The 23167-nt window shown below is 41.0% G+C and overlaps 1 protein-coding gene across 1 annotated transcript in view; it reads left to right on the top strand.

Moving 5' to 3' along the window:
* The first annotated feature begins 6383 nt into the window (after window positions 1–6383).
* Window positions 6384–23167, top strand: part of LOC142842422 (dual specificity protein phosphatase 16) — a 42355-nt gene continuing 25571 nt past the window's right edge. Inside the window, exons 1-2 of the mRNA XM_075959151.1 lie at window positions 6384–6746; window positions 8428–8566. Of these exons, the coding sequence (XP_075815266.1) occupies window positions 6519–6746; window positions 8428–8566 (367 nt within the window). The 5' untranslated portion in view covers window positions 6384–6518. The remainder of the gene's footprint in view (window positions 6747–8427; window positions 8567–23167) is intronic.

Genomic DNA, 23167 nt, shown 5'->3' with positions numbered 1-23167 from the left:
CTGCCCGCGCGGGGAGCCCTGCTCTCTGGGAACTCACCTCCCCACTCGTGGAGGGCCCTGTTAGGGCCACGGGGGCCCCAGTCTCAGACCCTCCCAGGGGCCGGGGAATGAGGAGCACCCAGCGCGTGGCCCCGCCGATGAGCTTCCTCCGCCCAATAAACTCCACCTTTCCACTCACAACAAAGTCAGTAGTATGTTTGACTGATGTATTTCAGAGTTATTTATAGAGTAAATTTTGATGAATCTAAACATTAAATATATTACATAAAACTACTAAAGTTATAAATTTAAGGGGTAAGTTATTCAGTGTTTGATGTTAGCTGTCACAGCATAAATTATTTGATGAAATGTAAATTATACTAGGAACGGTATTTCTTAATCTTTTAATCTTTGTGTACGTGTATGACGTGTGTGTTGGTGTATCTGAGTATGGTGCACATGCCACCACGACACGTCAGATGTCGGAGGATGGCCTCAGGTGTGGATTCTTGCCTTTCAGACTGTGATCTCTTGTTCACTATTGCATACATCAGGTTTCTGGTTTGTTATTTTCTGAGGATTCTCCTGTGTCTGCCTCCATCCTATTGAAGGGGCAGTGGAATTACAGTACCTGTTTGGTGTTATGTAGGTGCTGTGGTTCTGAACTCAGGTCCTCATTCTTGTACAGGAAGCGCTTTACCCACTGAGCTATTTCCTCAGCCTACAAAAAGGTCAGTTTGCCTGCCTGCTTTCTCCCGTCCTCCTCTTTCTTTTTTCTCTTTGCTTCTCCTTTTTGGTATGAGTGTTTTGCCTGAATGCATGTGTGCATACAGTGTGCTTGCCTGGTGTCCACAAAGGTCAGAAGTAGTTGTTGACTTCCCTGCAACTTTGAGCTACCTTGTGGATGCTGGGAGCTGAACTCAGGTCCCCTACAAGAGCAGCAAATGCTCTTAACCATGACATCACTTCTCCAGGACCAAAACATAGTTGTCTTTAGTTGTTAGGTACCTAGATACAGAGCTAATTGAACAGATATAGTTCTAGGGGAAAGAGGGCATTGTCTTTTAAGTTTGTTATCTACATATTTCGTTTAGATTTCTGAAATGGTATATATAGAAGACTTATGGGTATATTGATTGGTTCGGTTTCTAATGAGATGAAATGTTTTATTTTTTTATTAGTCTTGTGAATGAAAAAAAGCAAGATATAAAAGCTATAGTCGGTGAACTTATCTGAACAAAGGAGAAAAAAATAACATTTTTGTTTTCTATGCTTATTTTTAAAAAATCTTAGGAAGAACAGTGGTCTCCAGTTATGTGTTTAAAAAAACAGATAAGAAGCATCTACAACGTAACACATTTAAAAAACCTCAGAATAGTGTTAGAAGTTTCAGTCTTGTGACAATTTGTAACACTCTCATCAAGATCCAACTTGTAGACATGTTATGCGTGCAATTTTAGATTTTTCAACCATTTAAATATATATGAAAAATAGAAGGAAGTAAAAGCTTTAAAATTTGGCTAAGTAGTAGGTTATAAGAATTTAAACTCAGCCGGAGGCTTCTTTGATGTCTGTGGTCAATGTTACTTGAAGGTTATGTGAATGTCTGTGGTCTGTGCTGCTGCCTGAAACCATGTTGGTGTTTGAAGGGCCGTGCTGCCAATAAGGCCGTGTCTGGGTCCGTGGTTCTGCTGCAGCTGGGGTTCATGTTGATGTCTGTGGCCTGTGTTACCACTGAAAGCCTGGCGGATGTCTGTTTTCTGTGTTGCCACCTGAAGCCATGTTGATGTCTATGGGCTGGGTTATCACTGGGGACCATATTGGTGTCTGTGGCCTGTGCTGCCACCAAGGGTTATGCTGGTGTCAATGGCCTGTGCTGTGCTATCCAGAGACCGTGTTGAAGTTCGTAGCACATGCTGGCACTGGAGACCATGTGGATGTCATGGTCTATGCTATTGCCGAAAACCATGTGTAAGTGCATGATCTGTGTTCCTGCTGACTGTAAAGGGCAAAGAAACTACTTTTGTAATATTGACTACAGACTCACAGTTGAGAAAGGGGGACATAGAAGGCTTCTGTGACAACCCCTATCCTCCCTCACCTCCAAAAAGTTAACAGCCTAGATCGAAAACCATCGAAGAGAGCTCTTAAAATTAGTGATCAGGATGCTGGAGTATAGCTCCAAAATTGACGGCTTCTGGTGGGGGGTACAGGTGGGGAAGGATCTGACCACGGGGAGTTTGACCATGAGTGAGTATATTGTAGAACAAATTGGACTTTTTTTTTCTTCTTTTTTGGGGCGGGGTCACAAGGGTGGAGAGTTTAAAAAAAATTAAACGAAAAAGAATTTATGCTCGTGTGATTCAGTTTAAGAATATTTATTCCTTGAACTTTGAGTAGAAATTTTGAGGAGGACTGTCAAGATGGCTTATCCGATAGAAGCATTTGCTGTACAAGAAGCCTAACAACCTGAGCTTCAGACTCCAGACCCTCATGCAATGGGAGGAGAGAGCCAACTCCAAAGGTTGCTCTCTGACCTCTGCATGCTAATTGTGGCATAGTCACAGACACATCAGACATGTCACCCACAGACATGAGGCAGAGAATGAGGAAGTTTGGAGGTGAAGTTAGTTGGATTGTTTTGCAAACAATGAACTATTTGCTTGCCCTTTTAAAATCCCACATTAAGCAAAAAAAAAAAAAAGTCTGAAAACAAAGCCACCACAAATAGACCTCTGATCTCAGGGTATTGGCATTCTTCAACAATAATTGAAGAGAATTTTTAATTTCTGGATAAGCAGGTGTACTCTATCCACAGATATACCCAGCCTGCGGGGTAGAAGCAGACTGTGAGTATTTCGTTAAAATTTTCTATTGATAAAGAAAAGAGGTTAAGATCATCGATACCTCACTCTCTCCAGCCCTTTGTCAGGCTTCTGTCACATATTCAAGTTAGGACTACAGAAAATCAGATCTGGGTGTAAAGGGACAAGAGAACTCCAGCTGACTTCGGCCCAGTACTAAATGTGTACAAATGTACTTCACTCTCGTTCCTGTGCTTAAGTTATATCCCGTGTTAGAGTGACTGAGCAGAGAAAGATCCTTTCTTGGTCAGGACAAGAGTCTTTCTGTATCTGCAGGAGCCAGCTAGGGCCATTTCATGCCTGAAGAACTGTCTGCTGAAGGGGAGCAAAGACGAGCATTTTCTGATTCAGCTTGTGCGTGTTTGCTATCTTCTCTTTTTGTCTCGATCTCCTAACCCAGATCCCTGCTGTGTCTCATCCTGATTTTATCACTGAGAGGAGCCAACCACACTCAGAGACCCAGTGCTGTGGGTGGAATCAGCTTGCTCTTGTTCTCAGATTTCTGCTTTCTGTGCTCTCTGGGCACCTTGTGTACAAGTCACATCATTCTTCCCCCGTCCAGAGAGAAAACTGGGTAACCCAGCAGTAGAAGCTCTGGTTTGAAAGTCAGGCATCCTCAGTGTAGGGACTTTGGTTGATCTGTGTCACTGAGCAATCAGGACTGTATTCAGTCCTGTGGACGTGTTGGGTACTTTGCTAAAGTTTGTTGATTGCCAAGACAAATTTCTTGCTCTAGCTTCTTCAGTTGAACTTAGAGGTGACTCTCATTCCTCACTGACATAAAAGTGTATTGAAAATAAATATAATAAAATTAATTGAAGTGAAAGTTGCAGGGTAGTAGACAAGACATGGACTTACAATATACTAAATGTAGGATTTGTAAAATAAGATTTCTCAGGGACTTCTTTGTCAGGCTTTGTGAGAAAGGACTATAGGAGAGTGGAATTCTGTTTTCGTCACTCAGTGATGTCTCTTTTAAAAGAAAATACTTAAGTGTATCGATGTTTTGTCTACATGTGTGTCTGTGCACCACGTGTGTGCCTGGTGCTTGAGAAGGTGTCAGAAGAAGGTCTTGGATGCCCTGGGAGTAGAGTTAGAGATGGGCTCTGTGAGAGCTGCTGGAGTTCTCAATACTGAACCGTGTCTCTAGCCTTCTTGATTCCAGACACGAGTGAGCTTTGTTCACCAGTGCTGCCTCCCGCGTCTGAGACAGAGACTCTAACCACAGAGCCCAGACTGGCCTGGAATTCAAAATTCCTTCTTTTTCAGCCCCTTGAGTCCTAGCATTAAAGATAGGTGCTGTCATGCCCAGCTTCACCAGTGCTTCCTTCTGGAGTGCAGTTTTCCTCCTCCCTCTTTCTGATGATGGTCCCTTTCATTTATGAATCTTAGATAAATTAGGCAGTTGTGAAGAAAAAAGAGTCACTGCTGCATCTGCATTTCGTAGAAGCTACAAAGCCAGTACATTCCAGGCCACTTCTCTTTATAGCCTGGTCTCTTTTTCTCCATGCCCCGAGCTTGAAATTTAAGTTTAAAATGAGAGAATATGACCTTAATCTCTACCATCTTGTTCTGAAATCAGGTAATCAAATATTTATTTATAATCTTAAATTGTCCTTGGAACAAGAAAGGTTTTACTTATTATTAAAGTTAAATCGAGCATCTTATCTACAAGAAGAGTGGAAGTAAGAAATTAATATAAGCCATTTTCACCAAATGCTCATCTCTAATGACTGCTAACAGCGAATGTCTCCTTCTAGACAGAGAATATTTCTTGTAAAGAAAATGGACCAGGCCGGGCGGTGGTGGCGCATGCCTTTAATCCCAGCACTCGGGAGGCAGAGGCAGGTGGATCTCTGTGAGTTCGAGGCCAGCCTTGTCTACAAGAGCTAGTTCCAGGACAGGCTTCAAAACCACAGAGAAACCCTGTCTTGAAAAAACCAAAAAAAAATAATAAAAATTAAAAAAATAAAAGGAATAAAGAAAAAAATGGACCAGGAGAGATACAAATCTCAGAATATGAAAGCCTAGGACCTGACCCACTAAACCTCACTTAGTGTTACTTAGGAAATGGTTCCTTACAAGAGTTTGATGAGATAGGGGAAGCATTTTAAAGGCTCTGCCTGCTATCTTCAAGTTCTAGGTTAAGGGGCTTAGTTAGGGTTTCTGTTGCTCTGAAGAGACACCGTGACCACAGCAACTTGTAGAAAGGAAAACATTTAGTTCCGGCTTGCTTACAGTTTCAGAGGTTCAGTCCATTGTCATCCTGGTGGGACATGGCATCATGAAGGCAGACATGGTTCTGGAGAAGAATTCTACATCTTGATCTGCAGGCAACTGTGACACACTGGGTGTAACTTGAGACCTCAAAGCCCACCCCCACAGTGATACACCTCCTGGTAGTGCCACTCCCTATGGGGGTCCTTTTCTTTCTAACCACCGTGTGTGTGTGTGTGTGTGTGTGTGTGTGTGTGTGTGTGTGTGTGTGTGTGTGTGTGTGTGAGAGAGAGAGAGAGAGAGAGAGAGAGAGAGAGAGAGAGAGAGAGAAATTTTCTAAGGCTAGAAGTCAATGATTCTCCTGAGAATGAGGTATGAAAACTGAAGGGGAAGTCTATGACAGGTCAACAAACTTGAGATGGAGAGATGGGCTTGGGAAGGAGATGGCCAGGGCTATGGCTGTGAAACCAACTGCCGTAGAGCTGTGTACATCACTGGCCTTCTGCAGTGATGTACACATCAGCCATTTCTTTTTAAATCCCTTTCTTCTTAAAGGGTAGCTGAAATTTGTGGAGCCTTGCTTTCTGACCCTTCTCGAGGGGCTACTGTTTGCACCTGTCCACTCAGCACAGGAATTCTTAAGCCAGGAGAAAAATTTTTTTTCTCCTAATAATATGGAATTGCTAACCTAAATCTTTGCTGTTGCTCTGTGCAGGTTTTTTGTTTTTGTTTTTAGACATATGTAAGTAAAATGCAAGAAAACCATTTGGAATAGTAATACTTTGACCTGCCTTTTTTTAGCCCTTTAGTTTTATACAAATCATTTAGTTTGGGATCTCAGGTGATTATAATTATGAATGCTATGTATTGTTTTCTTGAAGTTTTTATATTTTGAGGTTAAAACTGAATTAATAGTATACTCTTTTTTCCCTCTTGAAACTTTGTCTACTTGATCTTTTTGTTTGTTCAAATGAAGCATGCATTAAGTAGGGAATTAGATTAATGAAGTAAATATTATGAGTCACAACTCTCTAATCTGATACTCATTCTTATTTTTCTGACCCCGTGTTTTGTGTTCTGTCTTTCTTTCTCTCTTCATATAGGTTGTCAGTCCAGTGTGAAGCTGCGGAGTGAGGGAGCAAAGGTAAAGGATGATGTAATGCCCTGGCTGCCCTAAAGCATCTTTTGTTGTGGATGGTTATTCCCGTCATCTCTTTATGAATCAAATGTGAGGGGCTGCTTTGTGGAAGGAGTCCTGTGCAAGAGTGCATCGACAGGAAAGAGAGACATTCAGCTGGAGGGCTCTTGCTGAAATGGGTTTAACTCTGTGTTGCCAGTCACCACTAGCCTGACCTCATACATTCTTAACAATGGAGTGGCTGAGCCTTTGAGCACACCACCATTACATCATTGGGGCAAATTAAAGAACGAGGTGGGAAAAGAGGACTTATTGTTGTCATGGCCCATGAGATGATTGGAACTCAAATTGTTACTGAGAGCTTGGTGGCTCTGCTGGAAAGTGGAACGGAAAAAGTGCTGCTAATTGATAGCCGGCCATTTGTGGAGTACAATACATCCCACATTTTGGAAGCCATTAATATCAACTGCTCCAAGCTGATGAAGCGAAGGTTGCAACAGGACAAAGTATTAATTACAGAACTTATCCAGCATTCTGCAAAACAGAAGGTAAATTCTTTTATGACTTTTTAAATTAAATGGACATATTGAGGAAATAATTTCAATTGAAGCTTCATTTTTAGTACAAAAAGTAATTTGAGGAAATTTTGGTTTCTTTTTAGATGTTAGCAATCTTGCAATACTTAAAAATAAATTAACAATCGCACTGTCACATTAAGAATATTTTAAACTAAGTCAGGCATTGTGACTTATGCCTATATGTAATCCTGACATGGGAGGTTAATGGGGAGGATTGCCACAAGTTCAAGGCAAGGTTGGGCTACATAGTAAAATCCTGTCTCAAAAATGTCAGGGGAAGACAAAATAATATTTTACATGATAGTTAATTTATTGTAATTTGGACATATACTGTATTTATTTGTATATTAATGTCTCGATGAAATCAATTTAAACAACATTTTGTCTTTCTCTAAATCCACTGAAAGTCATTCTTTTCATGTGCTCTGAAAGTAAGAACTAATAATTAGAAGTGGAATTAACATTCATATGTGGTAAAACTGGTTGAGGCATTATGTTTGGGAAATTATTATTCTTGGAATAATAAAGTATTGTGCATACATGGGCTGTTCCTTCCCCTCCCCTTTTGTTTTTCTAAACGAAGTTTTATATGGCTCAGGTTGTTCTCAAAGTTGCTATATGGCTAAGGATGGCCTTGAACTCCTGATAAGTGCATCTTTTAATGAACAGCATCTTCTATCACATAGGCTTTTTTTCTTGTTACCTAGGAACCGTGTGCGTGCGTGCGTGCGTGCGTGTGTGTGTGTGTGTGTGTGTGTGAGTGATGTGCGCACACATCATGGAGGTCAGAAGAAAACCTTGGGTATTATCCTGGGAAATGTAATCTACCTCCTTTTGAGATGAAATTTCCTCCTAGCTTGGAATTCAGCAGTTTAGGCTAGACTGGTAGATCCCAGTGATTGAACTCGGATCGCCAGACTCCTATAGTAGCTATTTTAACAAACCAACCTCCTTCCTTCCTTCCCTCCCTCCCTCCTTTTCTTTCTTCCTTCCTTCTTTCCTTCTTTTTTTTTTTTTTTTAAAGAGACAGGGTTAAAAAGAGAGAGACAGAGAGACAGGGTTTCTCAGTAGCTTTGGAGCTTTGGAACTCACTCTGTAGACCAGGGTGGCCTCAGACTCACAGAGATTCACCTACCTCTGCCTCCCGAATGCTGGGATTAAAGGCATGCGCCACCACTGCCTGGTTTAACATGTTTCTTTAGGTGAAGGATTGTTATTTTTATTTTGCAAATTATATCATTTGTCAACTTTACCCTTTTACCAAATTTTCAGCGCATCATAAAAGTGGCATCAATTTTGCCTTTGGAAAAAATAATTTTTACAAGCACTTAACCGCTTCTGTGCTAATTATATCCAGTAAATTAATTGAATCTGATTTTTATTCAAGTTATTAATGGAAAACAAGTCATTAATTGTTTCAAAATCAGTAAAATGTGAGCTTTTACAAAGCCAGTGGCTTGTTAGATTATTTTTCTCAAACCATCCCCTACGCCCTAATCCCTCTTTGAGACAGTCACAAGAAGTCCAAACTGGCTTTGAATTTGTGTTAGGTGAGCGTGACCTTGACTCCTAATTCTTCCTTTCACCTTCCAAGTGCTGGGACTGAAGGCTCACACCTTCCTTCTTAACAAGCTTCCCATTTGCATTTTAGGTTGACATTGATTACAACCAGAAGGTGGTAGTTTATGACCAGAGTTCCCAGGATGTTGCCTCTCTGTCGTCAGACTGCTTTCTCACTGTCCTCCTGGGTAAACTGGAGAAGAGCTTCAGCTCTGTCCGTCTGCTTGCAGGTGAGTGTGTGCAGCTGGAAGGACCTGCTGGCCTTTGTTGTTGTGTGACAGCGGTACCACAACTGGTGTGTAAAGTGAACTGCAGCTTTTGATGAATGGTCCATTGATCTTAGATACTGTTATTTCTCCACATTAAATTAGTCAGTGGTGTTTTACTTTGTTTTTTGTTTGATTTTGATGCAGGGTCTCACTTTGTAGCCCAGGTTGCCCTCAAGATTGAAGTAGTTCTCTGCCTCAGCTTCCTAGTACTGGAATTACAGGTGTGAGCCATCACCCCTGGCTCAGAGTGATCTGGCCAGCGTAAATTCCTCTTGGCATTTTATTAGCTGGAAATGTCACATAAGGCCAGCTCAGAGCCACTTGCTTTTGTCTGATGATTTTATGTGTCCCTGCTGTGTAAGAATACTGAGTAATCTACATCTCGGCTCCTGTGAATTCTCTCCCTGTGGCCAGAGCCACAGCCTTACAGTGTCAAACACTTGAAAAAGACTCCAGAGACTTCTTGGGCATATGAATAATAAAATCAGGAACAAATTGTGCAGATTGTTTCTTCAAATTATTATGTAGATTTTAAAAAACTTATTTACTTATGTATTTGTGTATGTGTGTGATTTTTGGTTTTTTTTTTTATGCTTAGAAAAAGGTTTCAATATATAAATGCTAAGCAACTGGGTCATTTTGTAAGGCACATGGGAAGGACTGCTCTCCCCAAGAAAGAGCAGTGTGGCAGGTGCATCTCATGGAATTTGAACAAAACTGTTCATCCTTGGCTTACTTGTTGCAGACTGGCTCTCCATGGGGCTTGTAGAAGATCAGAGTGCAAAGCTAAACCACTAGTTAGCCATAGAAGCCAGACAGTGGTGGCACACACCTTTAATCCCTGTACTCCAGAGACAGAGGTAGAGGAATCTCTGTGAGTTCAAGGCCACCCTGGGCTACACAAAATTGAATCTGCCTAAAATAGAAACAGAACTCACAAAAAGGTGATTCCAATACTAGGGAGGTGGAGACAGGAGTGATATGTCTGGGCAGAGAGAGGAATATAATATGGGAGGAGACAGGAGCTCAGATGCAGTCTGAGGATTTTTAGAGACAGCAGCAGTCTGAGGATTCCTAGAGACAGGGTCACCCCTTTGGTCTGAGCATTGGTAGAGGTGAGAACTCTCTAGTTGTTGGCTGCTCTGCTTCTCTGATCCTTCAGCTTTTACCCCCTTAATATCCGACTCTGGATTCTTATTATTAAGAACAATTAGAATTTATGCTACAGGGGCAGGCACACAGAATGGTAAATACAGTTGACCAATGTGTTGGACCTTAACATAAAGCTACTACCAGACAGATTCCAGCCATAATACCCACGAGGTTTTTTTTGTTTTTTTTAATGTGACCTGAGAAAAGATATAGGTATTGTCATTTTCCACCTTTGGTGTTTATTGGAAGGAGGATAGAGTGAGCTTGATTTGTTATTGGTGATTAGATTAGGTCAGTTGTTGGTGTATGAATTGTTTTTAAATTTAACACTGTGAAATTCCATACAGATTTAGATAAAATCTCCGGTTCTGTCACACATTTTTGCTTCAGTTCTCTAGGAGGAAGGATAGTTTTTGTTTGTTAGTTTTTGTTTTGTTTGCCTTTCCCCCCCCTCAGGTCATCTCTAACCACATCTTATATTTATGCTTTGATTCTCTCGGGTCTCTATGAATGGTAGTTTATAGAGTTCTATGACTACAATTTCTGATATTTTGCCTGTCTCTGTTTATAGATGTGTGTAATGCTTAGCAGATGTTCTAGCACTGAGCCTAATCAACCTCTGCCCTTTCACCCATCTTTTTTTTTTTTTTTTTTAGTTTTTTCGAGACAGGGTTTCTCTGTAGCTTTGGAGCCTGTCCTGGCACTAGCTCTTGTAGACCAGGCTGGCCTCGAACTCACAGAGATCCGCCTGCCTCTGCCTCCTGAGTGCTGGGATTAAAGGCGTGCGCCACCACCGCCCGGCCCATCTTGATAGGCACTTTTTAAAGGGGTATATAAGAGCGCTAGCTGTGACAACTGTTCGAATTCAACTAAGGGTATATTTGGTACTCATTTCGAGTTTTTGTAACCACCGTGATGGACTTTACCTCAGAGGGCTCTTAGTGAGTGCAAGGTTTCTTGTGATCTTGCTTCACTAATCCATGAAATGAGAGGATCACTCACATTGGACAAGCACAGTATTTACTGAACCATACCCCTAGTCCCAGTCTTTAAAGAGTTGGTCTGTCAGGACATCCACCCTGCCCTTTTGAAACATTTTCCCTGTGGGAGTTCTGACCTGACAGCTTGGTCAACAGATAGCCATTCTGTGGATGTGTTCACAGTGAGTTTCTGGGTAGATGTCTTACGGGCCTTTATTTATTCCCTTTGCTGAAGAGCATCCCTTTGTTTTGTGAAAAGGTTATCAGTCATGTGTGACTTTGGGAGAGGTTCTCACTGGGTTACAAGGGAGAATGAGGGTTCAGTCTAGGTAGCTGGACCAACCGTATGACAGACCGAGTCAGAACACCTCATTCCCATTTCATGTAAGAAACTTTGCCTAGATGTGTGGAGTGCTAGGTGAATGGGAAGAGAGTGTCGGGTCAGGTGAGATTAGAAGTCGCTGAAGGTAGAGCAAGCAGGATGCAGCTGCTCTGCTCTGTACTGGATCCAGTGCCCATTTCTGCTGTTTGATCTGTCGAAATAAAGCTCAGGCTTGTGAGGAAGAGAGAGGCGGGGCGAAGAGAGTACAAACAAGCCATTTCAGTGTTTGACGACACCTTTACTCTAAACCTTAGATATGGACAGAAGGAAGGGCTGAAAGGAAGAAAGCAAGACTGGACGAGTAAAAGCAGAGTCAGGTCGTCTGAAGGGCTTGGTGCCAAGGCTAGCACTGCCTCCTAGGTTTCTGACGTCTTTATCGACACAGTCCATGAAGCTGAGAAAAACAGGGGCTATGTTTTTACTCTGCCTCTCGTGGCTGAATGTCTGTAAAAAGTCATTTAGCTGGACTTACAGGTTTTTTTTTTCTTTTCCAGCTATCAAAAAATAGATGCTTCACTTTGAGAATATTTTTGTGAGAATCAGATAGTGCATGTGAAATCTGTTTCCGTAGTCTTTTTGAAGATGGTCACCATTTCAAACTAGAAGACAATAATAATCAGTTGCTAACATTGACTTATGGATCAGCTATTTTTGGTTTTGTTAACCTTAAGAAAACTTTAAAAAACAAACTTTTTTCTTGGCTTTTACTTACCCACTGTTGATCACTTTATCATCTTAGTCTTTTTGTCCTTGTCCTTGTCTAAGTGCTAGATTTATTTCACAGAACTTAAATAAATATAGGAGAAAAGCTCCTTTAACTCTGGCTAACGTATATGCAGAAATGGATTAATTTGATAACAAGTAGGTTAAAAGATAATCTACAGATAAACAATACTATTCTGTTTCTTTTCTCCCAGCTTTTTTTTTTTTTGTTAGTCTTGAGATATACCCACATTCACATCTCGTGATCCTCCTGCCTCCACTTCATATCCTACCCACATGTGCTGCCCCAGCCTGCGTGTGGCACTCAGTCTTCTTGCCCAGCCTCTGGAGTGTTGGAATTATGGGTGGTGTAGCCGTGCCCGGCTCTCTTTCCCCGCTGAGTAGATGCAGAAGGGCAGCTTTGCTGTAGTGCAGTGGTAGCGTTTGTGCTTCACATGTAAGGTCCCCGGTTGACTCTCATCATCCCCTTGTTTCTAGAAGGAATGGTGGAGAGGATAGGCCCATGCACTCGCTGCCTTTCCTCTCCCCTCCCCTCCTCCTCATCTCCCCCTCCCCTTCTCCTCATAGAAGTCAAGCTTAGGGCAAATTCTGAACCACTCAGCTGTATCCCTAACTCATTTCTGTCCTGTGATGAGTAACAGGATAACTGTACAGCAGATAAAACTCACAGATGAATCACAGACTTCCGCTCTTTCACATGCAAGGGAGTGGCTCAGTGACCTGAGTCTTCAATTTCTCACCATTGCCTAAGGCTCATACCTACAAGTATTTCCAGAATCTTTTAGAGTTTTCTTAAGTCTAGATTGGGAATCAAGAGTGCTTTCTCTGTCTCTCTCTCTGTGTCTGTCTGTCTCTCTGTCTCTATCTCTTTTTGAAACAGGCCTTTCTATGTAGTGCTGGTGGTCCTGGAATATCTAGACCAGGCTGGCCTCGGACTCACAGAGATGGTCCTGCCTCTGCCTCCCGAGTGCTAGGATTAAAGGCATGCGCCACTACTGCCCGGCTGTATATTGAGTCTTTATGTATTTTAAATGGATCTAGAGTGATTTAATAGCGTTGTTAATAAATGTTAAGTTTCTATTTTACAGAATTACTGCACTTCCCAAGGAAAGCATAATAGAAATAACTTTTTTCTTGTTATAGAGTTGCTATTTGTGCTACTCTTATTAATTCTATTATCTAGTATGACGTCTCTTCACTTTGAAAATGAAATAACATTTTCAGTCATTCCACACCAAAACTTGTAGCATCTGGTAAAAGATTAAAATAAATATATTTCAATAAAAGCACTCCAGTTATTCAGAATTGGTTATTATTTGTCAGAAACCAAACAAAAAACCAAAAAAAAAAATTGAAGTGACTGAGAGTCACAGAAAATAGAAAAAACATTTACATATACAATGGAATTATTTAGCCTTACAAAGCAAAGGGCTGGGGGTTACAGCTCAATGGTAGAATATTTGCCCAACATAGTTGTTGCTCTGGGATCAAGCTCAGGATTGGGGAAAGAAAACTCACGCTATTTTCTGTACCATGAACCAGTAAAGAAAAATGCCGAGTGATCAGCCAGGTATAGAGGAGCAGTGCCGCACCAGGACAGAGAGGGTTGAAGTCAGGCCTGTAAGTGGAAGCAGAAGTGTGAGGAGTTTAGGTGATCAATCAGACCCTGCTTAAAAACACAAACATAAACAAAGCAAAAAGGAAACAGTTGAATGGGTGCTGATTAAATGATCTGAGCTATTGAGTAGGTTTCTAGAGGTTGCAACTTGGTGAGTATAGTGAATAATATACTTGAAATCTGCTAAGAGAATAGGATGTGTTAATATTAGAGCCACAAAAAAGATAGTATATAAACTACGGAAACATTTTAAAATTTGTATCAAATGATTACTTATAAAAATATAAGTTTTACTTGCCAGTTATACTTAAGCAAATTAGACAAAAAAGAATCACTATTGCCTACTAGTTGCCATGGATTTGCCTGGTGTTTTCTGAATCTTAGTTTGCATGAAATTATTTAAATTAGATTGTCTTTCTGCATTTGTTATCTGCTGGTGTGTTTGTCACTTCCTAGCTACCAGTGACTAAGACATAATGCCTGAGAGCATGCCTTTTGATAAATCGGGCTACAGAGCCAACTAAAGTTGTTACTTGTTTCCTCATGCCTACATTTTCACAAGCCAAACAAAAGTACCCTGGAAGACAACAGTGACATCATCTACTTTCACCCCACTTTTGCCAGTTAGGTGCTCTGGAGAGATGCCAGGTCTAGGTATATTTAGCTTTTTTACTACGAGCCTTCAGAATTTGATGGGCACATTTGTGGTTGTGCTGTGTACCTGGCTCTAGGGAAGGGGCCACTGGGAGAGCAAAGGCTTGTCCCTGTCCTTGAGAGTTTCCTGGCTAATTTGGGGAAACATTTAAATAGAATAAAACAAAGGGAAGCACGTGGTTATGTGCTGTGTGATATGGTGATAAGAGACAGTTCAGTGTGAAGTCTGTAGAAATAGGGGAAGATAGGGCTGGAGAGAATGGCTCAGTGGTTAAGAGTACTGACTGCTCTTCCATAGGATCTGGGTTCAATTCCCAGCACGTGGCAGCTCACAACTGTCTGCAACTCCAGTTCCAAGGGATTCAGTACCCTCACACAAACTTACACACAGGCAAAACACCAATAAAATAAAAATAAATCTTTAAAAAAATGAAACTAGGGGAAGATTTAGTTACAGCAATGGAATTTTGTTGAACTTTGAAAACTGATAATATTTGAGTGCTGAAGTTCCTTCCGATTCAGTGGGGGGAAGTGCAGTATGCTAACTCATTGGTAAAAACTCCTGCTACACAAACCTGGTGACCTGAATTCAATTTCCAGAACCCACATAAAAGTAAAAGGGAGAGCTAACCCCAAGGGGTTGTTCTTTGGCCTCCATATGTGTGCCATGACACACTCCCCTTCTGCAAATAACACATTATTTTAAAGCCTGGAGATACAGCTCAGGCTAGCACAGTGCTTGCCTAGTGTTCCTGAAGCTCTGGATTTAATCCTCAGCACCACAAAACGTGGGTGTGGTGGCACAAACCTGTAGAAGGCTGACACAGAAGAATTGTGAGGTCAAGGCCACGTTAGGCTAACTCGAGGTTTAGAAACAAAACAACTTTCAGGAATGAAGATAGATTTAGAGGATTAGTGAGGAGACTGGTGTGGATTTTTTCTGCAGAGGGGAATGGGAATTGAGATGAGTTGAGATTAGTTATACAAGCTCTTTCAACTTAAGAGTTCGTTTCAATGCGGTGGGCATTGTGAACGGTCATGCCTGTCATCTCTCAATCATCAGGCCTGACTTCTATCTGTAAGAAGTCTTCATCCTCTATGTCGGGGATACTCTAGGAGCCTCTAACTGGCTTTATATCCCATTTTGCCATATTCCAGCCCATTATGCACAGTTGGAACCAAAGTTAAATGTACTTTATTGCTAGATTGTTTCACTTTCAGTTTAATAGTGCCAGTAATATTAGGATAGACTATAGAATCCTTAACTAACAGTGGCTGACATCCGTCGCCTCTCTGACTTAGCTAAGCCACATTCTCTCTTCACTTTCTTTTCTCTCCTGTTTCCTTCCCCTCCTCCCTCTCTTCTCTCCTCTATGCTCTGCTCCCCTCTTCTGTATCATCCCTTCCTCCCTTCCCCTGACCCTTTCTTCCTCTTCCCCCTCCCTTTTTAGACCATCAGTCTTCATTCCTTATGGTCTCTGGACCTCCACAGAAACCTTTTTCTTTTCTGCCTCAGGGTCTCTTTCCACTTAATCTAGGTGTCTCCTATGGTCAATGTAATTTTAAACCTTCTCCCGGTTACAGGTACAGTTGGTTACCACAGTTTTTTGGCTACCAAACACAATTAATTAAGTGTTCATCTTAATATTTGGTTAGAATTTGTCTCACTAAGTTGTGAACTCCAGAAATGGCCTCTGTCTTGGTCCACTGGCTCCTTTGCTTAGCACTCTGTCTAGATCACAGCACCTGCTCATTGAAAGATTTTAATTTTGTTTGTATGCTCGTTGTTTTCTTTCTTTTCTTTTCTTTCCTTTTTTGAGACCTATACACTCTATGTAACACTAGCTGTCCTGAAACCCTTTGTAAACCAGTCTGGCTTCAAATTCACGAGAGATCCACCTGCCTCAGCCGCCCAAATATTGAGATCAAAGGTGTGCACCACACACCAGGATCTTGAATCATTTTTTTTTAACGTAAACATGTGTGTTTTTTATTGTTGCTTGGGTTATTGAATAGGGATCATTTTCTTCCTTTGCTATTTTTTAAAGTCTCCTATGAAATTGTGAAGTTGGTCAAAGAGGACAGGGTTTTGTTGTTTGCACTACTGGAGACTGAACCTAGGGCCTAATGCATAGTAGGCAAATGCCCTGTCACTGAGCTGTACCCCCAGCTATTACCTTTTTACTTTTGAGACAGGGTCTCACTAAATTGTCCAGGCTGGCCTTGAATCAGCAATCTTCCAGACTCAGATTCTAAATAACTAGTCTATCAGGCCTACTCCACCAGACCGAGCTAAATACTGGTGGTAAGAGCAGAGTGCGCAGATGGCCTTGCCGGTCAAGAGGTCAAGAGTAGACTAGGGAGTTGTGAGCTGCACACACACAGAAAGGCGCTAAGAGGACTGCCTGTGCGCTGAGCACTGATGACTGGTGCTAATAGTTGGATTTGAGGGGATCCTTCTCTGGAGAGGAGACTTATGCTTGCCTTTTGTCTTGACACTTCCAGCAGCCCCCTCATCCTCCTTGGGGTGTGATTGTAACCACTGTCCTAAAGGTTTTGTAAAGTGTTATGCCCGTGATTCCCTGAGCCATAAAGATAGACTGGGCCACTTAGGATGTCTGACAAAATTGGCTTGCTGTGTCTTTGTAAAAGTTCCCTGGGTAAAGACATGAGGCTACAGTGTTGCTTTTGGCTGACCAAAATGGCAGTCACTAGATGTACCTTTTTCCCTTTAGGACCGGAAAATTATTTTCTTGTTCTGTGCCTTTTTTCTCATCTGAGAGTCTCTGGGACATTGTCATCTACAAATAGGAAACAGGCTTTGTGCCCCACCCATGCCAGCCTAACTTTTGTCTTTGAATGGAATCAGGAAATCCTTTTTGAATACTAAAAATATACAAAACTTGTGTCCATCAACAGTTATTCATTGTAACAAAAAAGGATTCAATAAACATTTGCTGATTTCTAATTATATGCTAGGCACTTTGTTAAATGGTGAAGTGATTATAAGAATGTTATTCACAATGGGTTATAGATCACAACACACACACACACACAAATTCAGTTACCAGGTTAGTCATAACTCTGCCCGATAGCCAGTATGAGTTTTATAGTTTCTAAGAACATATGAAGTGAAGCATTGACTTGACAGAGCCCATCCAAATAGGCATATGTAAGATGGCGATAGGGGCGGTAGCCTAAATATTAGACTGGGATTAGGTTGTTTGCCACATATTTTAGATTTTAGGAATAGTTAGGGAATAACATCAAAACATTATTTTGTAATTTTTATCTGGCAGCAGAGTAGAAATAGATTACAAAAAAGGAGAGATGAATTTGAGGGAGTTCTGAGTTTATTCAAGTATGAGGCATATGCGGTTTTAAACTTTGTAGTGTGGTAGAGCGGAAGAGAGAGACATTCTGTAGAATTACCGTTGGTGTCCTCAGGTGACTGGGGAGTGGAGCAAGCACTAACTGGATACTGAAGTCAGGAGGGAGGTTTGGCTTTGAACTTACATTTAGATAGCCATAGATCCTTTTATTGAAGTGACCAAAGGAGGTTGAAATGTAAGCTTGGAGGTTAGGGCATTAAGCCTAAAAGTTCAAGCTAAGAACTCTGCATTCCAGGTAACAAATGAACATATGATTCCCCTTCCCTGCTGTTGGAAGCAGAGTCCCCCGAAATCTGTGGACTCCGCTGTTGTCTTCTCATCCTAATTGTACTGGAGGATGGGACAGTTTTCCCTGTGAACTTGGTTCTCCTATTTATAGAACTTGTTGGTTTTTACAGTGAGATGATGGATTTGGGTTGTCTTATTTTTGATTATTTTTGTTGCATTATTAAAAACTTTAAAGATTTATTTTATGGGTGCTGGGAGTTGAACCTGGCTCCTCTCCAGCCCGTGCCGTACTCTTTTCAAAGATCTTTGCTTATTTGAGGCATTTGTTAGAAACCCTGGAGGTGTGTATTTAAGAGAAGTTGTTTCTAGGTCCAACTGTGCATTGACTGACAGGCCAATGTTAGTAAACTAGCCGCCACTCTGCTTTTTCTGGGAACTGAAATCACACTCTCAATATGACTAGAGTATATTATATGCACGTGTATAGATAGCATATGCATCCCATTATTTTATAAGATGAATATATGCTAAGCCCAACAAGAGCAAACCTATACTAGTAACATCTCTAGAGGTGACGATTGCTTCAGTTTCCTCCTACATCCTACAATAATCAAACAGGGATTCTGCTCATGTCACAGAAAGGTCTGCCTATGGGATCATCAGGCTAGAAAACTGTTTTAAAATAAGAAAATATGAAGTATATGAAAATTATTTAAAATTAAAGTTAAATTTGCTTATTATATTTGGAAAAATGTTTTCTAGAAAGTAAATTTTCTTATAAATGCCATTTCTGCACGTAGACTTCATTCAGAATGTGGAGTGGGTTGTTCTTTTTAATTCTGCCTCCCATGTTAGGCAACTCTATCGGTTAAAGCTCCGGTGACTTCTTGTCTGTTTGGATGAAAGCGCTCTTTCTCGCTATAGAGAATTAGCCTTAAAGTAGTTGACATCGTATTTAGTTTGGTTAAAGGGACATGGCTTGATTTTTAGAATTCGAGACTTAGAAAAATTGTGAAGCTAGATATGCTTATATATTCATAGTTATAATCTCAGGACTTGGGATGCAAATGCAAATTTTAGGTCAGAATGGTCCCTATGGTGAATTTTAGAACTATATTATTACGCAGTATGATCCTGTCTCAAAAATAAAATAAAAACTAATTAATTAAAAATGAAATGTTACTGAGTTATAGTGAAGTGTTACTTTTGTTAATTATGTAATTTTTTTGCTTTTAGACCATAACTTTTATAGCTGATTACAAATGAGCCAAGAAAGAGAAGTAATTGGAATTGCTTAGTGGAATTCTTTTGCATCTTATTTTACATATTTCCTCCCACCATAATGTAATGGCACCTCACAGTGATTTTTTTTGTTTTTTTTGTTTTTTTTTAGCAGAAAATAATACCTTTGATTGGTGTTATAAAGGAGGTGCCCTCAGAGAAGAACTTTCTCTTGGCTGAATGAGAACACAGTGGCATATAAGTGATACATGCCTTTGAAACTATACCAGATGTTTTCTCTGTCCAAAATAATATGTTCTTATTTCTATATATGCATTCTTTTGGTTGACTGGTGAAAGATTAACTAACAGCACCCTTGTAGTGTGTCTGTTTTTCTCTCCAAACCAGAAGCCTCTGACTGCCTGGTAAAACTTCAGAGCCACGGGGACTAGTGTTCTTCTGAAGCTCAGCTGTGTGTTAGGGAAATAATGGGCGTTACTGCCATCTCAGGTTTTCTGCATTCCCAGGTGAACAGCAGAGAATGTAGGGAGCAGAGTAGTATCAGTGAGACCGTCCATGATGACTCTTAAAATACCGAGAGTTTTAAGTATGGTTTTTCACAGGGAAAAGTTTAACAAAATGCTGATATGGGTTTTATAATACACAAACATTGATTGCTTAGGACAGCGAGCCTTGTGGCAAGGTCAGATAGTTTGCTGCTTTTAGTTTGTATCTGGCAGCCCTTTGGAATAAAATGTACATAAATATGCTGTGCATGCCTTTCTCTTGATGTAGATATTGTTTGCAAGAGAATCTTTGAAAGGAAAGGGGACAGTTTAGATATTTTGAAACTTAGTTGCTGATGAGGCTACAGACAGCATCGGAAGGTTCAGGGTAGCTCAGTGTCTCATCTGTTGTTAATCAATGAAATGAAACTGGAGTCGCTAGAACACACCAGTGACTGAGAGGTCGGTGGGTGGAAAACACTCGGTGAAGGCGGGAGTCAGCCAGCAGAATGGATGCCGTCACAGATAAAGAGCAGGGAAATGTACTCTTTGACAGATGGAGAGGTTTCTGGAAGTTTGGAACATTTCAAGCCAGACTGAGCATTAAATGATGCTCCAATTTCATTGAAAACTATTAAATATTTCAAAGTTTGGCTATTAGTGTTTGTACTAGTTGAAATATTAGTTGAAAATACCCAGCAAAAGTCTGTTTATTTAGCAACACAGTCTTACTATGTAGCCTTGGTTGGATGGAACTTGCTGTGTTGACCTAGCTGGCCTGAACTCAGCCGCCTGTGCTGGCATGTATTAAAGGTGTGCACCACCTCGCAGGGCTTCTCTGGTTTTATAGAGCATTTTACCATGTATTGTTGGTTTGGCGTTTTTGTTTTGAGGTTGAATAGTGGTTTCTGTCATTTAATTTTAATTCCTTGCCATGGAATTTTCTAGAACCAACCATACTTTTGAGGTGCATTGAAGTTAAAGTGACTTAGGGTCCCTGTACTAATTAATGGTACAGCTGGACCCTGGACAGCTAGGCTGACTGACTTAATATGATTGAAAGTTGTTTTTGGAGGATGCAGAAGTCCCTCTGAAAGACAGCCTGTGGAAGCTAAGACAAAGCTTTTGCTTAACTGTCAGCTTGTGAATCTGATCATGAAGAAACCATGGTGTCTTGACGTTTTAGCTAGTTACTTGTGAACTTTATTATGGATTCCATGTGAGTTGTTGTACATGACTATCCCCTAAGCCATGTTGCCACTATCTTCAGAAGTTTATTGGGTCACTTTGCCAAAGATCATCTTAGCTGGGCTTCTTGATAGTTGACATTCCCTTGTAGAAGTAGGGGGTAGGCAGGGTCATGGGACCTTCTTTTGAGTATCCCTCTACCCCTTACAAGCAGTTCACACACTTCTGTTTTAATTGCTTGTGGCTTCTGGGTCCTGGGAAGGGCTAGAGTATATAGTTTGAGAACTAGGGGAAGGGATATGAGGGGAGTATTCCATCATACAAACCTTCCAGTGTGGCTGCCTTAGGGTCCATAACCCCTCACCCATTGCTTTGTAAGAAAGCCTAATAATAGACATCGTTTACATCTCCCCCAACAGTTGTATTTAGTAAGTCTCTTATCTCTGGTCATATTAGATATACTTCTCTTTCTTCTCTCTTAGTGAAACTTCTGCGACACATATACACACACACAGAGACACACCCTTACACCCTCTCTTTGGGGAAAATAAGACTTTTCATCAGTTTGGGGAAGGGCTATACCCACTGTTGGACTCGCTCTGAGAACTAGCCAATGAGAGTTGTAAGCTTGGAACACCATAGGTAACACTAAGGCTGTCCCTGCACACAAGTTAGAGGATTTACGAAGTAAACTCATTCCATAGCTCAGCTAATTACCACAGAATGTAATTCTGAGCCTCTGTGTTCTTGTATGCAAAAAGGAATAGTGATGACATTTATTTCATAGCATATGATAAAGATTAAGACAATACCTGTAGAGCTAAGCATGTAGGCCACACCTGTAATCACAGTACTGCTTGTCATAGTTTTTGTTCTGTATGTTCTGTTGTTATTTTTCAGTCTGATTATTTACAAATTTAAAGTGTAAGTCAAGGGGTGTTTTTTGGATTTTCATTCTCTAAAAATATTATACTGGAATGTGGTTTTGTTGTCTTAAATGACTGAAGTAGGATGCTTAAGAGAAATCCTACACTAGCTCAGAATTGAGAATAATAGATGGTTGTTTGTTTAGGGGTAGACTCACAAATCAGAATCCTCTTCTGGACCAGAGAACAGCAACCGAATTCTGCAGCCAGAAAAGAGGCCAGCTTTACATCGGCATAAATAGTGTAAGAGGCTACTCCTCAGTGGCCGGGTAACTTAGAGGCTACTGGCTGTAGGATTTCCTACAGCAAATGACAGACTTCCTATGAACTGTCTTGGAGCCAGAGATTACTCCAAAACAATTCTTAGGTTAAACAACAACATATAGATATTAAAATTTTATCATACAATTAATTATAATCAAAATAGTGCCTGCCTGTCAGTTGGCATAAACTGAAGAAAGAAAAGAGACAGCCTTTACTGTGCTGCTGTAGACCCACCTGCAGGGCCCTACCTTACAGCAACTGTATTCTGTAACCAGAAATCCATCTAAACAGTGGACAGCATGGCCCGTGCTGCCTGCCTCGGAGACCATTCGCGGCTACACTTAGGTGGAGGACGTCTAGTTGATCGCAGTCGGCAGTTCCAGCCTAGCGTTTACTTGTATAGAATGCCACCATCGGCTAAAGATTTTAGAGGGATTTCCATGCTAAAATCAGTTTGGAAAAGCTTATTTGTCTTAAGTAAATTAAGACATTTTCTTTGGAGGTAATATGTTTGGAGTCCTTATTGTGCTATAGGAGCTGTGACTCTCTCAGGGAGATACGTGCAGTGTTTTACTTTCTGGACAAGTCCTGTCTGTCAGCTTCTTTCAGGACGCCAGTGCTCTGCCATACCCTTGGGAAATGTAACCTTAGATTCTAAGGCTTAGAGGCTCTGCCTTCTCACTGTGTGTCTTAGGCAGATCCTAAGGAGGTGCCAGGGTCGAGGATGGTTGCTGTCGTGGAGTAATAACCATGGATACCTGCTTGAGTGCTTGCTGTGTGCCACACGCAATACTGCAAGTGAGCTAAGTTAATACTTTTAGATGAGGAAACTCGGAGTTGGATTCAGTAACCTTAACCACATCAGACATCTAGAATGTGCTGGGCCCGGAGTGAACCTGAGTTTAGGGGCTCGTATTCTTGCTTTCCCTGCTGTGTGTGTGTGTATGGTGCAGGGCAGATCTGAGGGCCTTGTTCATTGTACAGAGTAATTTGAATTTCTGCAGCCAATCTGATCTGATCCACCAGTTTAGTTTAAGACCTTTCAATTTCTCATGTGTAAGAATAGCTTTAAAATTACAGTTACTTAGACTGGAGATAGGAATGTTGACTTATTTTTGCTATGGCTTAATTGCTTTGCAAATTCTGTTGTCTCTCACTGGTCCTGGACCCTGGACCCTGGATTGCACATAAGTAGAAACAGGGTCCAGCTGGATTATGCTTGAGCTGAGCAAGTATTTCCCATAATTCTAATCTTCAAGGTTCCTGAGTTGAGATATTAAGAAGTAAGGGTTTGGGTAGTAAGGAATTTATCAGAAACAGTTTGGTTC

This window comes from Microtus pennsylvanicus, unplaced genomic scaffold (genome assembly GCF_037038515.1).
Source record: "Microtus pennsylvanicus isolate mMicPen1 unplaced genomic scaffold, mMicPen1.hap1 Scaffold_77, whole genome shotgun sequence".
Classification (NCBI taxonomy): Eukaryota; Metazoa; Chordata; class Mammalia; order Rodentia; family Cricetidae; genus Microtus; species Microtus pennsylvanicus.
This window is presented reverse-complemented; position numbering and strand designations above follow the sequence as displayed.